Source organism: Limanda limanda, chromosome 1 (assembly GCF_963576545.1).
Source record: "Limanda limanda chromosome 1, fLimLim1.1, whole genome shotgun sequence".
Lineage (NCBI taxonomy): Eukaryota > Metazoa > Chordata > Actinopteri > Pleuronectiformes > Pleuronectidae > Limanda > Limanda limanda.
In genome coordinates this window covers 36,553,632-36,567,262 of record NC_083636.1, presented here as the reverse complement: position 1 = coordinate 36,567,262, position 13,631 = coordinate 36,553,632, and the positions used below count along the sequence as shown (strand labels likewise).

At 43.3% G+C, this 13,631-nt stretch overlaps 1 protein-coding gene across 1 annotated transcript in view; it reads left to right on the top strand.

Moving 5' to 3' along the window:
• exd3 (exonuclease 3'-5' domain containing 3) overlaps positions 1-13,631 on the top strand; it is a 36,916-nt gene that overhangs the window by 9,819 nt on the left and 13,466 nt on the right. Inside the window, exons 14-19 of the mRNA XM_061073887.1 lie at positions 18-127; positions 908-1,091; positions 1,268-1,437; positions 2,213-2,431; positions 2,528-2,581; positions 2,718-2,849. Of these exons, the coding sequence (XP_060929870.1) occupies positions 18-127; positions 908-1,091; positions 1,268-1,437; positions 2,213-2,431; positions 2,528-2,581; positions 2,718-2,849 (869 nt within the window). The remainder of the gene's footprint in view (positions 1-17; positions 128-907; positions 1,092-1,267; positions 1,438-2,212; positions 2,432-2,527; positions 2,582-2,717; positions 2,850-13,631) is intronic.

Genomic DNA, 13,631 nt, shown 5'->3' with positions numbered 1-13,631 from the left:
CTTTTATTTCAATTTAGGTTACGGAATGAGTGGGGATCTCAAGTGTCTGTTGGCCACCTGGCACCAGTTTGTAGATGAGCCACTGAAGATGGAGGGGGTGCTCGATCTTCTCAATGTACACCAAAAGGTAACGTTATCTTGTCATTCAAAGTGTTTTAGATTCAATTCAGTGGTTTGAATTACAGCAACTATAGAAAAGATATATAAAGATTTATAAAAAAAAAGTAGTTTGATTACAACCTTGTATTTCTAATTTATAACAAGTTTAGCACACACATGGTTCTACATGTATGATATTTCTAACTTAAGACAAAGGTAAAACTATTGTGAGTTTCACAACAAGTCAAGTTATCGATACTCCTGGCGGCAACATGCAAGCAGGCTCAGTTCAACAAGCATCTGTGTTTAAGACCGCTGTGTCCAATGCCACTAGGGATACTGTACAAGAGGTTGTAACGGGTCGTTACAGTGAACGCTGTTCTTTGCTATTTTTGGATGCTAGCCCTGGTACATACACTGCTGTGGCCCAGCAGTTTGTCTGATGTATGTTGCTGAACTCAGAGTCTCTGGGGGGGGGATAGGAATGTGGAAATGGCAACAAGGTCCAGTAACTGATGAGGTTTCTTCACCATCTGCTGGAGCAGGCTGCATGTTGCAGGACAGGAGGAATGCAAGACATATTTTGCAAAATCACAAGGAATGTCCGGTTGAAACAGGATGTTGTTGCAGGACATAAGAAGGGAGGGACTGTTAAAAGTGAGGAAAAATATTTCTCCTTGAGCCTGTGGAGCATGTAAAGTAACACAATAATTTACAATAAAAAAAAACTCATAATTACATCCATGGAAACAGGTTTTAATGAAGACATTTCAAAGATTTAACTAAAAGTGTACAATTCCGTATGTAGATCCAGAGGAGTAAGGTCAAGAGGACTCAGAATGGCCCTAGTGAGGTGCTGGTCGGAGCAGACTCTCCAGAGAAAGGCCTCAGTCTGCTGGTACAACAGGTCCTGGGAAAGCCCCTGGACAAGGCGGAGCAGATGTCCAACTGGGAGAAACGTCCAATGCGCATCAGCCAAATTAGATATGCAGGTAAGTTATTACACATGCACTGACACACAATGACAGGGAGACAGATGGTCACTGTTCTCTTCACTATAGAATATCACAGATTATTTTGTTTGCCCCCCAATGAACCCCAAACCAATAACGTCCCCCCCTCCCTCCTTCTCTCTTTTTCTCTCTCTCGTTTCTTACTCTCCTTCTAGTGGCAGATGCCTACTGCTTGCTGGATGTGTACTCAGTCCTCTCCAGGAACCCAGCAGGCTACGGGCTGCCGGCTGACCTGCGCAGCATTTGTTCAAGCCAGTCAGAGAAGAGCGGAGACAAGACGCAGAAGAAGAAACTGGCCAAGCAGAAGAAACAGACCCTCGAAGAGGTCAGGGGTCAATTGCTATTTCTTCATAGCAACTGATGCCATTGACAGAGTTCATTTATTTTAATGTCTTTGCTATTAACACCAAACGCTTTGAAGTGGAGGCTGTGAAGATAAATTAAAGACAAACACAAGGTTCCTATAAAGTTACACAAAAGAAGACTGCTTTCTCTAGATTGATATCAGACAGACAGATGTTTTTATAGAATGAGAGGTTGATATCAGGAATTCTTTCATTATAAGATCCTAAAATGGAGAAGCCAGAATCCTTCATTGTGACTAATCCTGTTCTTGACCCGACTAAGGCCATTTGAGTTTGACTCTGAATAAGTGTTGTATGGTTTTTGCCTTATTAAACATCTGTTCAAAATCTGTTCCTGTCAAAAGTTAATATTTAATCAATAGGGAGCCCGTGAAAAAGGTATAGGTAAATTAAGGAGGGTGTTTATCTTTAGTGAAAGGTACTCAAGTGCAAACTAAATATCCAAATCTTAGTCCTTTTCACAGGGTGTAGTCATGAATTTGAACCAGTCCTTTTTATGCTAATATATTTAACATCTCTTAGATATGCAATAACCTTGTATCTTTGGAATGATCCGACCTGCAGGGAGGGACAATGCGAGTTTGACTGAGACTCTTCAGCAGTTCCTATCAGCTCCAGGGGTTCACTTTTAAAGCTCACCCTGTGCTTTGTCCTCCTTGCACTGTGATGCGAGTGAAAAGAAAATCCCCCTGTGGGGATCAGTTAAGTATCACATTTTTGTCTCTGTCCATTTAGGAATGTCAGGGGGCTCAAAGGGTCAGTCCCCCTCGCTCTGACACGGAGAAAGGCCTCCTGTGTGGCGAGAAACCCTCAGAATACCCCCCTCCTCTGCTGCCCCAGCAATTGCGGGTGGTGTGCGACAACATGCTACAGGGACTTGGGAGGTACCTGCGCTGTCTAGGAGTCGATGTGATCATGTTGGAGAACACTGATGATCACAGAGAAGCAGCAAGGGTGAATTATGAGTCTGGACTGAGAACATACTGTACAATTAAACACAATCAGAAATGTAGTATTAATTTGTTTTGATGTGTTTCTGTTGCGTGTCAGTTAGCACAAGCTGAAGGCCGCGTCATACTCACATGTGGACAACCGTTCCAAAGTGTAAGTAATAAGTCACTTGACGTCAGAAACCAATTTCAAGTTTACTAACTTCTGATGCATTTTGCATGTGGGGTTGCATACGCTTTTGTTATTTGGTTAAATGACATGCATTGACTCTGTCTTCCCATTTTTATAGTTGCGTTCCCAGGTGGGTGAGGGTCGCTGTCTGGCCCTAGAATGCACAGAGAAGGCCAGAGACCAGGCTGTCCGAGTCCTCAGACACTTCAACGTCCAGCCCACTCCCAGCGATATATTCAGCCGCTGCCAGGTAGGAAACTTCAGGCTGGCTCTCAGCTTTGTTGGGTGTTGTTCTTCATCCGATGCAAAAAACATTCAAAACTGTACTGAAAAAACGGAATTGTAAATCTCTTGAGTAGTTATCACGGCTGAAATCTTCTTTCTTTGCAACTTTTGCGATTTAAATGGTAGAGCTGGGCTTAAGTAGGTAAAATAGGAAAGTGGGAAGATGATGATAGACAGCTGGCTCCAAAGAGGTAAACACTGATTGACGGCTATGTCCGTACACAGGATTACAAAATCGTCCCATGATTCATACCACATATATTTAGCTGATGCTTAGATACACAAAAGCTTTTAGTCAGAAAGAGGAATAAGCTTCAGTTCCTATACGCAACCTTTAGTTCTGTGATTATGAAACACTGCTGAACTGGATAAGTTCCTTAATTATGATAACAAAGTTTGTGGTTGCTGCGGTGTATTGTGTAATCCTGAATGCAATGGGAAGAAATTAATAAACGATAAAGGGGAAATGGAGAAACAGGCTTTTAAAAAACCCTCTATTGTACTTGTTTGTTTGAAGTGTTGTCAGCGGTTGCAGCAGACAAAGTTGAGGGCCAAGACACGCCGAACTCTGGCTACAAACACTGGCTCTTTTGACTGAGTGGAATCATTTCTCCACACAGTTGATATTCATTAGTTTGGCAAATCTCTATATTCACTTGAATCAAACTCATGCATAAAGCCTCGGGCTTGTTTTTCCAGTGTTGCCTTGGGGGAGATAGTTTCTGAGTTTGCACCTCTGTGGGAATGGGTCTTGGGGTCGTATTTAACTGAGGTTGAGATGGAGTGACAGATAAGCAGGCAGATTGGTTTGGCTTTGGCAGTGACGTGGGTGTGGAAGAAATTGGAGATTATCCCAGCTAAAATGGGCTCACTTTTACTGACGGGATGAGGGGCTCGGACATTCAGAAAAAGCTGCAACACCTTCACGCTGAGCTGAGGCACTTTGGTAGTGTAATTATTCAACCTCCTGGTCGCTTCCCCGTAAAAGTTTTCTGGGCATTTCCAACTGGTAGGAGACCCCAGGGCAGACCCAGGAGACACTGGAGAAAATGCATATCCCATCTGGCCTGGGAGTCCCCCAGGACCCCCAGGAGGAGCGGGAGGATGTTCCTGGAAAGAGGGATGTCTGGGTTGCATTGCTTAGCTTTCCTCCACCACAGACAGGACCTGTGTTCATTGTTTACATTTTGGGATAAAAGGATAGATGTAAATAAATCTTCAGAATTGTTTCACCACGCAGTAAAATTCTAAACGTTTAAGTTTAACTACGCTAGAGAGTTAAACCTGGAAATGAAACTATATAGAATTTCAATTATAAGTTTCCTCAAAATTTTTTCGATATCATGTTCCTTCTTTTCTGAACCGAAACATTCCTGTGAATTGATATATATAAAGGAACCAGAATTACTGTAATTCAGGTACTATAAAAGGTTTGATTTACTGTACCTGACCAGTAGACACATCTCCCTGGGTGGCTGTTTAGAGAAACCTGTGTGTTCAGCGACGGCTATGTTTGTGTGTGGTAGCAGCAGTGGTGATTGTGAGGTCATTTTCCTAACTTGGGTGTTCTGGTATGCTCCTAGTAGGGGGCCCTAAATGTGTCAAGATATGCCACTGGGTGAATTTGCGTTAGACACAAAATGTTGAAAACCTGGACCACCTTGATGAGACCTCCTGACCTGATGGCATCATGATGTCACAAACACACGCGCAACAAAACACTGTCTGGAACGGCCAAATGGCCACATGGGCACCCACCTACCTTCCCTATTTATTGGTCTCCCTTCACTTCAAGAGGAAGTCGCTTTGATATATTGTGACCAAAGGAAGACCAAATGTGACTATAAAATCTTTCTAGTAGCAGCTCTACCTCGGATCGTTACCAGAAGTTTACCTTAAGCAGTAGAGTTGAGCAAAACCATTATGCTGTGATGTATATGATTGTTTTTACAGCCTTGACCAGGGCGTGCCGTCTGCTTTAAAAACTAAAGTGTGAAAATCACCACTATCAGAAGACCCTACTTAATCTTCTCAATGTGATAATCTTCCTGAAATATAACATTTAAAATATTATCTAAAAGTGTCTTTTCTAAAATGTAAGACCCAAACGAATGAAGACACAAACACTTAACATTTGTCGATTACTGTTAAATATTGCACGGAAATAGTCGGATAAGAGTTCATACCAAATGAAGGTGGTCATGATTTGTGTGTATAGGTGTGAGTGACAGAGTGAGAGAGTGTGTGTTTCACCCTGGGGGCTGCTCCTCAGCCCACCCAGGCGAAGTTAACCCCTTTGTTATCTGACTGTAGAGCTCTGTGATTAGCAATGGATGGGTTCGTTTCTCTCCCTTTGTCTCTCTGTGCTTCTCTCTCATGCACTCACACCACCGTTGAATGTCATGAGGGCAGAGAAGAGGAGAAGAGAGGGAGATTAACCACAAACTTGTGTAAAGATGGTGCAGGCAAAGGGTTAATTTTTGTGTCTGTGTATCAATGGGCCACATAGAGATTTTAGATGCAAAGGAATGTGTGTCCACCATGGAGACCCCAAGAGTAAAGGGGTGATGTAGGAGGGCTTCATGTGTATTTGTCATTGTCTGGATATTTGAACAATGTATATGTATTCGAGGGATTTTATAAATGTCTATCAACGCACAGACATTACAAAATTGCCCGGGATCTAAGTGCAATTTCAAAATATGAAATAACATAAACGTGGCAGAGGCCGTCCACACAGGATGAACTGGATAATTCATAGGGAAACGTTTAATGACAAGTGAATCGAGAGAACTTTTCAGTTAAAAGTTGACAGCAAAGTAAAATACAGTTTTATTTTCACCCATATTCATTTTACGAATGCACCAGCTCCTAGTTATGTGGCCATATTTTCGTATTCCAGCTAAAAATCCATCTAACTGCAGCCCTAAAGTCTTGATTAACTAAAAACCATCATTTTTGTTACTGGCCTTTATTTTTAGCTTCACTTTGTGATTTTTCATCTGAGAATAATATAGTTTTGTTGATCCCATCTGGCACAAATTTAAATCTACGGCATGTGAACATGATTTAATACTAATTTGTGAATAAACCTTCTGTTTTGGTTCATTGATCAAACACATGTTTGTTAATTGTTTATCCAAAGTTCAAGAAATGTTTATTTCTAACCTCAGATTACGAAGTGAAGGATGCAGGGACGGAGAGGGTGGAGCTAGGGATCATGGTTTCCTTATTCAGCCATATCCTATCCCCACCACTGACTGCTGCATCTATACTTTCCATGCCCGCACACACACGCACACACACGCACACACACACACACACACTTCCGTTGGGTTGCACATTTCCATCAGATGTCCTGTACCGGCCTTTTATAGACATGTTGAGATAGCAGAGATTGCCTGAGAGATATACACACACACACACACACACACACACACACACACACACACACACATACAGTGATACTCATACAGTCAAAACCAAATCTGACAAACATACTGAGACCATCATACGCACAAACACAGTCACCTCAGCACCTTTACACACACACACACACACACTCGGTTAAAGAATCTCACACATTCAGGCTCAGACATAGACACTACTGCAGCAGAAACGCTGGTTCCCACGCACCAGACTAGTGGGGAAGTGAAAACAAGAGCAACAGGAACCGCCACACCATGAGAGGGAGGGGTGGGAGAGATGGAGGGGGTTAGTGAGAGGAAAAGAGTAGGGAGGGAGCGAGCGAGAGAGAGAAGTGAGAAAAGAGGTGATGGCAGGGAGGTTAGAAAGAAAAACACTAAACGGTGAGAGAAAATTCAAAGGAGCATGTCAGTCAGAGATTCAAGAAATAACATGAACTAGCTGAAAGGAGAAAAATCTGAAATATGCAAGACGAGTGTCTGTGTGGGAGGAATAGAGGGGACACTGGAGGGAGAGTAGGGGTGGAAGAGGGTTAGGTGACAGAAAGACTCGATGTCTGTCCTTTTGATCTACATAAGAGAGCCGGGGGATAAGAAACAGGAATGTGAGAGGTTGAGACACGTTTAAAGTTACCCTTCACCTCTCTTTCTGAGAACGCTGGTATATCGGTCCACATGTGAGCCTGCGATTGAGGGCGTCATTGTGAGTGAAAAATTCCGCAGAAAACAGAAGAGGATGTACTTCTTATAGACTTGTTTGTTCTCAGACCTTAAGTCGCATACGCTGCTGCTTTTTAAATAGCGTTTTTGTAGATGACCACAAACACACAGTGTCTCTAACACATTTTCATTGTTTGCCAGTGTGTTTGCGCCCTGCGGCTTCATCTGACGTCTCCTGTGAATGTACCGCTCTTTGTGGTGACAAAACAGGAGTCGGATTTGCGCGTCCCGCCTATTTCCCACTCTCCCTCCCCTCTCTCTCTCTCTCTCTCTCTCTCTGGAGGGGAGCGACAACATGAGAGGGCTGGTGGAAAGGGGGGGTGGGGGGCATTCCATAGGCACGCCAAGACATTCCGAGGGAAACCATCTCAAATATTTCCCACTGTGTGTGTGTGGCGAGGGCTCGGCGTCTCCTGTTACTTGTGTACACACACACACTCACTCACACGCACGCACACACAAATTAAGTTTGAGAATGTGCTAAAAGTGAACACACACTAGGAGAAAGTGATGCTCACATTTAACACACTCTCACAACCACTGTCACACATACACATGTTAATAGTTTGCGGGTGTTGAAATGAGTGACTGATGATGTCCATGTCCTTTGTCTGTTCTTTGTTGTTTGTCTCGGAGGCGACGAGCTGTCTGTCCTTCTGGCCGTCTTTCTGTCTGTAGGGGAGCCAGATCAGGGGGGAAAAGGCCATTATAATTGTCTTGTCACTGTGTGAGTTTATGAATGAGTGAGCAAATGGGACATGACCACAAATATTAACTACTCTGGGTGTAATGTTGTCTCTGGAGATGAGTCATCTATTACAAATATGAGAGTATTCCTGTTTGCTTCCCTGGAAGACACTGCGATTCTTAAAAGTCGTGGGAAACGATGGTTCACTGTCTTCTGCGAGTGAAACTATCAGTCATAGTGGTTACGATATGTACAGTACAGATGTATGCGTTTGTGAATCTGATTAATCAATGGGAAATTAAATCGTTTGGACTGGGTGATGTGGTTCAAATCAACATGCCAGAATTAATAAGACTCGCTGTTTCATTAACACTTGTGCTCAATAACGTTTTTATAATTGTTTTAATTTTGTATTCATATTTTGTTTTGTGTTTGTGTTAATCATGTATATGTGTATATAACACTGCCACGCTGTTTATGTGAAAGACCTGTAGATAACTCTTAATTTTGTTGGAAAATCCCCCAGAACAACCTGCAGCTTGTAACCGCTGAGACGTGTCTTTAACGATGATCCCTGACTCATTTTCAAGTTGATTCTCATGGCTGCCTGAGCAGACACAAAAGCTGATACACATACACACACATACAGATAGATAAGGAAGATGATGAGCCATCACTCAGTGATTGTCTGGCCTTATGAAATCATGCCTGCTCTCTCTTTTTTCCCACAGTCAAGTTGGCCCCAGGATAGCATAGCAACGCAATGACACCTGTTTGTGCTGGTGCATGCATGATTTGTATCTGTGTGCACGAGCACGTGTGAGTGAGTGCTAGTGTGTGAATTTATAGTTGCTCAAATGCTGCCGAGGTTTGTTCTTTATCTTTTTATTGGGAGTGATGAGTATGTGCATTTAATTATAGTTATAAAGATAACAATCGCTTACAAAGGCATCTTCCTTTTCTAGCTTTTCCTGTGATGAATGTTTAGTATGTGAGTCTTGATAATCACATAGTGCAGGTGTTTACATTGTGTTTTAAGGTCAATGGATTCAATTAATTGGCCTAGTTAAACAAATAACATTTAACATATAATTATTTTACAGTTGTTTATTCGTGTGAGACAGAATAAGGGCAAAGTGAACACCTGCACAAAGTCATGTTCCCACCTGTGTAAGAAATGTCACTGCATTTGGAAATATTACTGTTACTGTCAAACACAAAGAAAAAATTTAGCTACTGGCTGCTTTTCATCTGTTGTGGCTTGACAAGCTCTATATGCCTGACCTCATTTTTATCAATACCACAATAAAACCCATTTCCTCTTTGAGACATGAGAACAGGGATGTCATGATCGTCTGTGTTACCGGTGTTGCACGTTGTTGTAAACATTCAAATCACACTTTCCGACCAGCCCCAATGTCTATTTCATTTTTTAATATAAACATAAAACCCATTTGGTTAATTTTTTTGTTTTAGCTGCCGACAGAACTTGGGTCAACGCATCTTTTCGAGGCCCAGAAGTAGAGACTCTTGGAAACGCTGCTAGCCCTATGTTTTTGTTTCAAAACCACGTAGCTTCTTTAGAGTTAGGCAGAAACAGAAACTTTGGAAACAATGACACAGTATTTTCTGAAGCTAGGCATTTAACTGAAAATGGAAAACGTTGCATGCCAACACATGACCAGTGTCAATGTGCTAAAACGCTCATCTGGACGGAGATTGTTTTCCAGATACGTATCAGTGTGGCTGTAGGCTCAACCTCAGCATAGCCCTGTCATTCTCCATCTCCCCTGCTCTCCCTCACCCACAGTTCTCACCCGGCCTCCCTGCTTCACTCCACTCCCAGTCTCACTCTCCGTTTCAGATTAGCCAAGGCGAGGAATCCGGTGCAGCCGGCAGCTGGAATGTCCTGTTTGTCTTGCTCTCTCTCTGTGTGTGTGTGTGTGTGTGTGTGAGTGAGAGGTTGGTTAGGCTGGTGCTGCTTTTTGATGTGTTCCATTGTCTGAGAGCCAAGCTGCTTCCTGCCCTGCTTTCCCCAAAAGCCTGAGAGAAACCTAGACGAGGAAAAAGAGAAGGGAGAGAGACTGTAAGAAAACATGACAGTTGCAGGCTGATATGGAGAGAGAGAGAAGCAAGAAAGTGGAACAAGAAGGGGAAGATAGCAGAGGGGGATTTAAAGGAGATGGCCAGGAAGAGAAAGACGAGGCAGGAAGCGACGGAGGGATCGAAAAGGGAGGAGAGAGTTGGAGAGGGAGGAAGAGAGGTGAGAAGGAAGGAGGGAGAGCTTCAATAGGGCTTTTCCTCCAAACACCAATACAATGAAGTAGTGCGTAATTTCCCATGTCCCCCACACCCACCCACACAAACACACACACACACACACAAAAGTTGTTCATAGGTTACATAGTTTTATTCACTCAGGTGCTCTTACATGAACGAGCTTGTTTCTCACAGGCCTGCTCTCTGTGGTCTACGTGTGGTTTGACACTGAGAACTGCACAGGCAATGCAGACACAAGAGAATGAGAAACGATGGTGAAGAATGAACAAAACACTGTGATAAAGATTTGGCAAGAGATGCAGAGCAAGAGGAGGTCCGTGAACGGTGGAGAAAAAAACTGTTGCAAAGAAAGAAAATACCTGAGGTGTGAAAATAGCTCAGACTGCCATTTGGGTGCATGTTGAATAAATGGTCCATTTTCTCTGTGAATATGTAGACGTGCATAAATCATTCAACATGTGTTTTTGTGTGTGTGTGTGTGTGTGTGAGTTGCTGGCTGGCGGAGGGGTTTTGACAGGGCAAAGCAGAGCATTCCTGCTGGGTGGTGATGTCATGAGAACTAGCTCTCCGCTCGCAGACAGACGGCCCTGTTTATGTTCCCCTCCAGAGGAGAAACCACACTGTGTGAGTGTGTGCGTGTGTGTGTGTGTGCGTCTCTCTCAGTCTCTGTCTGACTGCATTATTGGCTCATGGGGGAGGTGGGGAAGCCGAGAGGCACTCGAGAGGGTCTACTTTCCCCTGCCGCTCAGGGAGAGGGAACCACTTACTGATGCCTTCCTCTCAAGCATACACAGAAAGAGGAAGTTTCTCATGTTTTGCAGAGCACAGTAGCTGCACGGCCAGACTGTGCTGCTCTGAGCGATTGCCCTCTGCTTTCTCAATAGTGTCCCAAGGGAGGCAGAATTCGTTTCTGCATAATAACAAAGCTTGGGTCATCTAATGACAACAGTACCACACAGATGGCAGAGATTTTGTTATTAAAAGTGCATTCTTTTTTCACTTTGTAACACAACTTGAAGGTGAATGCATTCATTTAGGTGCATATGTTAAATATAATTGCAAAAATGTAATTCTGTAATGCTGAGAACTAACCGAAATGAAACAATAATATTGATTTTGAACAACTGCATTCAAGTCTTTTCACTGAAAATGCATGTGCCCGTCCAAATGGGTTGTCTTCCATTTCGTGATGGTTATCCACAACCTTTGCTCCAATTATTAGAGTGGAAATCTAATAACGTTCCAAAATTGTTGTGAGAACTAGTCCTAACAATCGTGTTTTCCTCTCCCAGACACTGCTGGTATGAATGTCTTTGTTTCTGCGGCCACGGCATAATGGTTTCCCTTGCCATAGTGAAATACGATCTTGGGTCTGTGCAGCTTAGTGAATCATACATCATTCTCCCGCACTCAACACGCAGTGCAACATAGCAAATCATCCAAGCTCAATCGGCCGGCGCTGCACACAACTCGGGAAATAAAGACCTCTTGGCAGTCATGCTTAATACCTGCCAGTGAGAAATAGCTGAGAGGTTTTGGGTTGTTGTCACAACTCTGTGGCACATGGGCCTGCTTTTAGTCACTCAGGTCACTTTACTCCACATGCAGTCATGCCATTCTTGCTCACATGTGATATTACGGATGAGCCCTTTCAGCAGAACCCCATTTTTTTACTGTGATCCATTTGCTGTTACTTCAAGGAGGTAGAATAACTTGATTGTAAGTTGGAACCTGTAATATGAGGGTAACACGAGCCTGTGGAGCCAGTTTCTTTTCACTGATTGATTAAAGACTGCTTATCAGTTGAATTTTTCAAACAAAAAACAAGACTACCGAACTGTATGAGCTGAAACTTTATCGCCATGCTGACGTGTTCTTCACATGTTTTGAACGCCTCGATCAGCTCCAGTAGACAATTAATAGTTTTAAAAAATGATTTGACTAGTAGAGATACTTTGCCTGAGGCAGGTTTGTGCCTCGGGCATGAAGAATTTCTAGGAAGCAAATTGTATTACCCCTTCCCTGCTGTGTTCTGCTAATGTTAGGTTACCTACTGCATAATTTTAGCTACCTTTCAGTTCATGATTGCTGTCTCTCTGCGTGATGTGTGGTCTGTTGTCTGTGTTTAGAGTCGCACAAAAGAAGGGGTAGTGAAGGTCTGCAGTTGTATGGGTCTTCCTGTCTCCTGTTTATGGAGTTTTGGTGACTATTGAGATGAGAAAAATACACGTCTGACATGGGTGGAGGCTCCTCGTGTAATTTGCGCTACTGTAGATTTGCCACTGCATCTATAACAAAGTTGTGTAAAAAGAATCTCCTGGTCCACAGGAACCAGCGCTCAGCAGGTTCAGGTTTTAGTTCTAATCATCAATGGCCAACTTGTTTACACCTTCAGTTCCATGTGAATATCATGAATGTAAGTGATAAGACACAGGCCTGACACCACTGGGAGCCACTAACCTATATATCTTTACAACAATAACCCCTTCCACTGTGGACTGAGTTGTTTTGTATTTTTCCGACACCCCTGTGTATGTGCACGCTGTGTGTTAGTGCAAGCTTGTGTGTGTGTGTGTGTGCAGTTTCCGAGAATGAGTTGTGTCAACAATTAAATTTAAACCGCATGGAGACAGAGATAATAGATGTTAACCCCCCCCCCCTCCCCTCCCCACATTGTCTGTGTTTTGTGAAATTCCACGACTGTACTTTTTGTGTGTGCATGTATGTGCTTTGTGTTGAGGAGGTTCCTTCCGTAATGATGCCTTAATGTCTTTTTGTTTCTGCTTGTCTCTCGTGTAAAGAGCTGTGTATGTCATCACTCTGACAGCCTGTTTTCACAGTTTACATTCTAAATGTATAGGTCTGAACATTCTTTAAACGTCTGATCTGTGTTCATGTCCGCTGCTTGTATGAGCATGTGTAGGTCTTGGGAATGTGAGACCAGCTCAGCCTTGAAACCTTAAAACTCTGTCTTGCTGTGGTCCTGCCCAAAGCCGGCAGTTTGCGTGATGTGATGCTATCAGGAGGTTAGAAGTCTGTTTGCTTTGGGAGCTCAAGGCTTGGCGGGCACGCACACACTCTCACACACACGCACACACACACACATACACACATACGCACACACGGACGGACACACACACTTAAAGACACACACTCTTTCTTCTTCTCTCTTTCTCCTCTGTTACCCACAGAGTCAGATTAAAGTGAAAGTTTTTGCGGGTTGGGAATGGTCGCAGGCAGACACCCCCCACCCCCCAATCCACCCCCAGGGAGCAAAGAGGTAGAAAGCTGGAGAGGTCAGGCTACTTGGCCTGGGAAAAGCCTGAAAGAGCAAAGGGGGGAGTGTAGATGGATCAAGAGGGGTAGATGAATTGATAGGAATTGGAAAGAAGAGAAGGAGAGAGTACAGAGACGACTCATATGACAAACACACACAGCAATAGTGGGGAAGAAAGGACATAAAGAAAATAGACTTGAGGTTGGTCCAGTGTGCAGAGTCAGTATCAACAATATAAAAGAGGAAGTAGACGAATCCTAGAGAAATGCTTTAAGTTCAGAGGTTGAGTCGAGTCGCTATTGAGAGACTTGAGATATAAATGGAATGGAAAATTAGACCCACACTAGGTATAAAAAA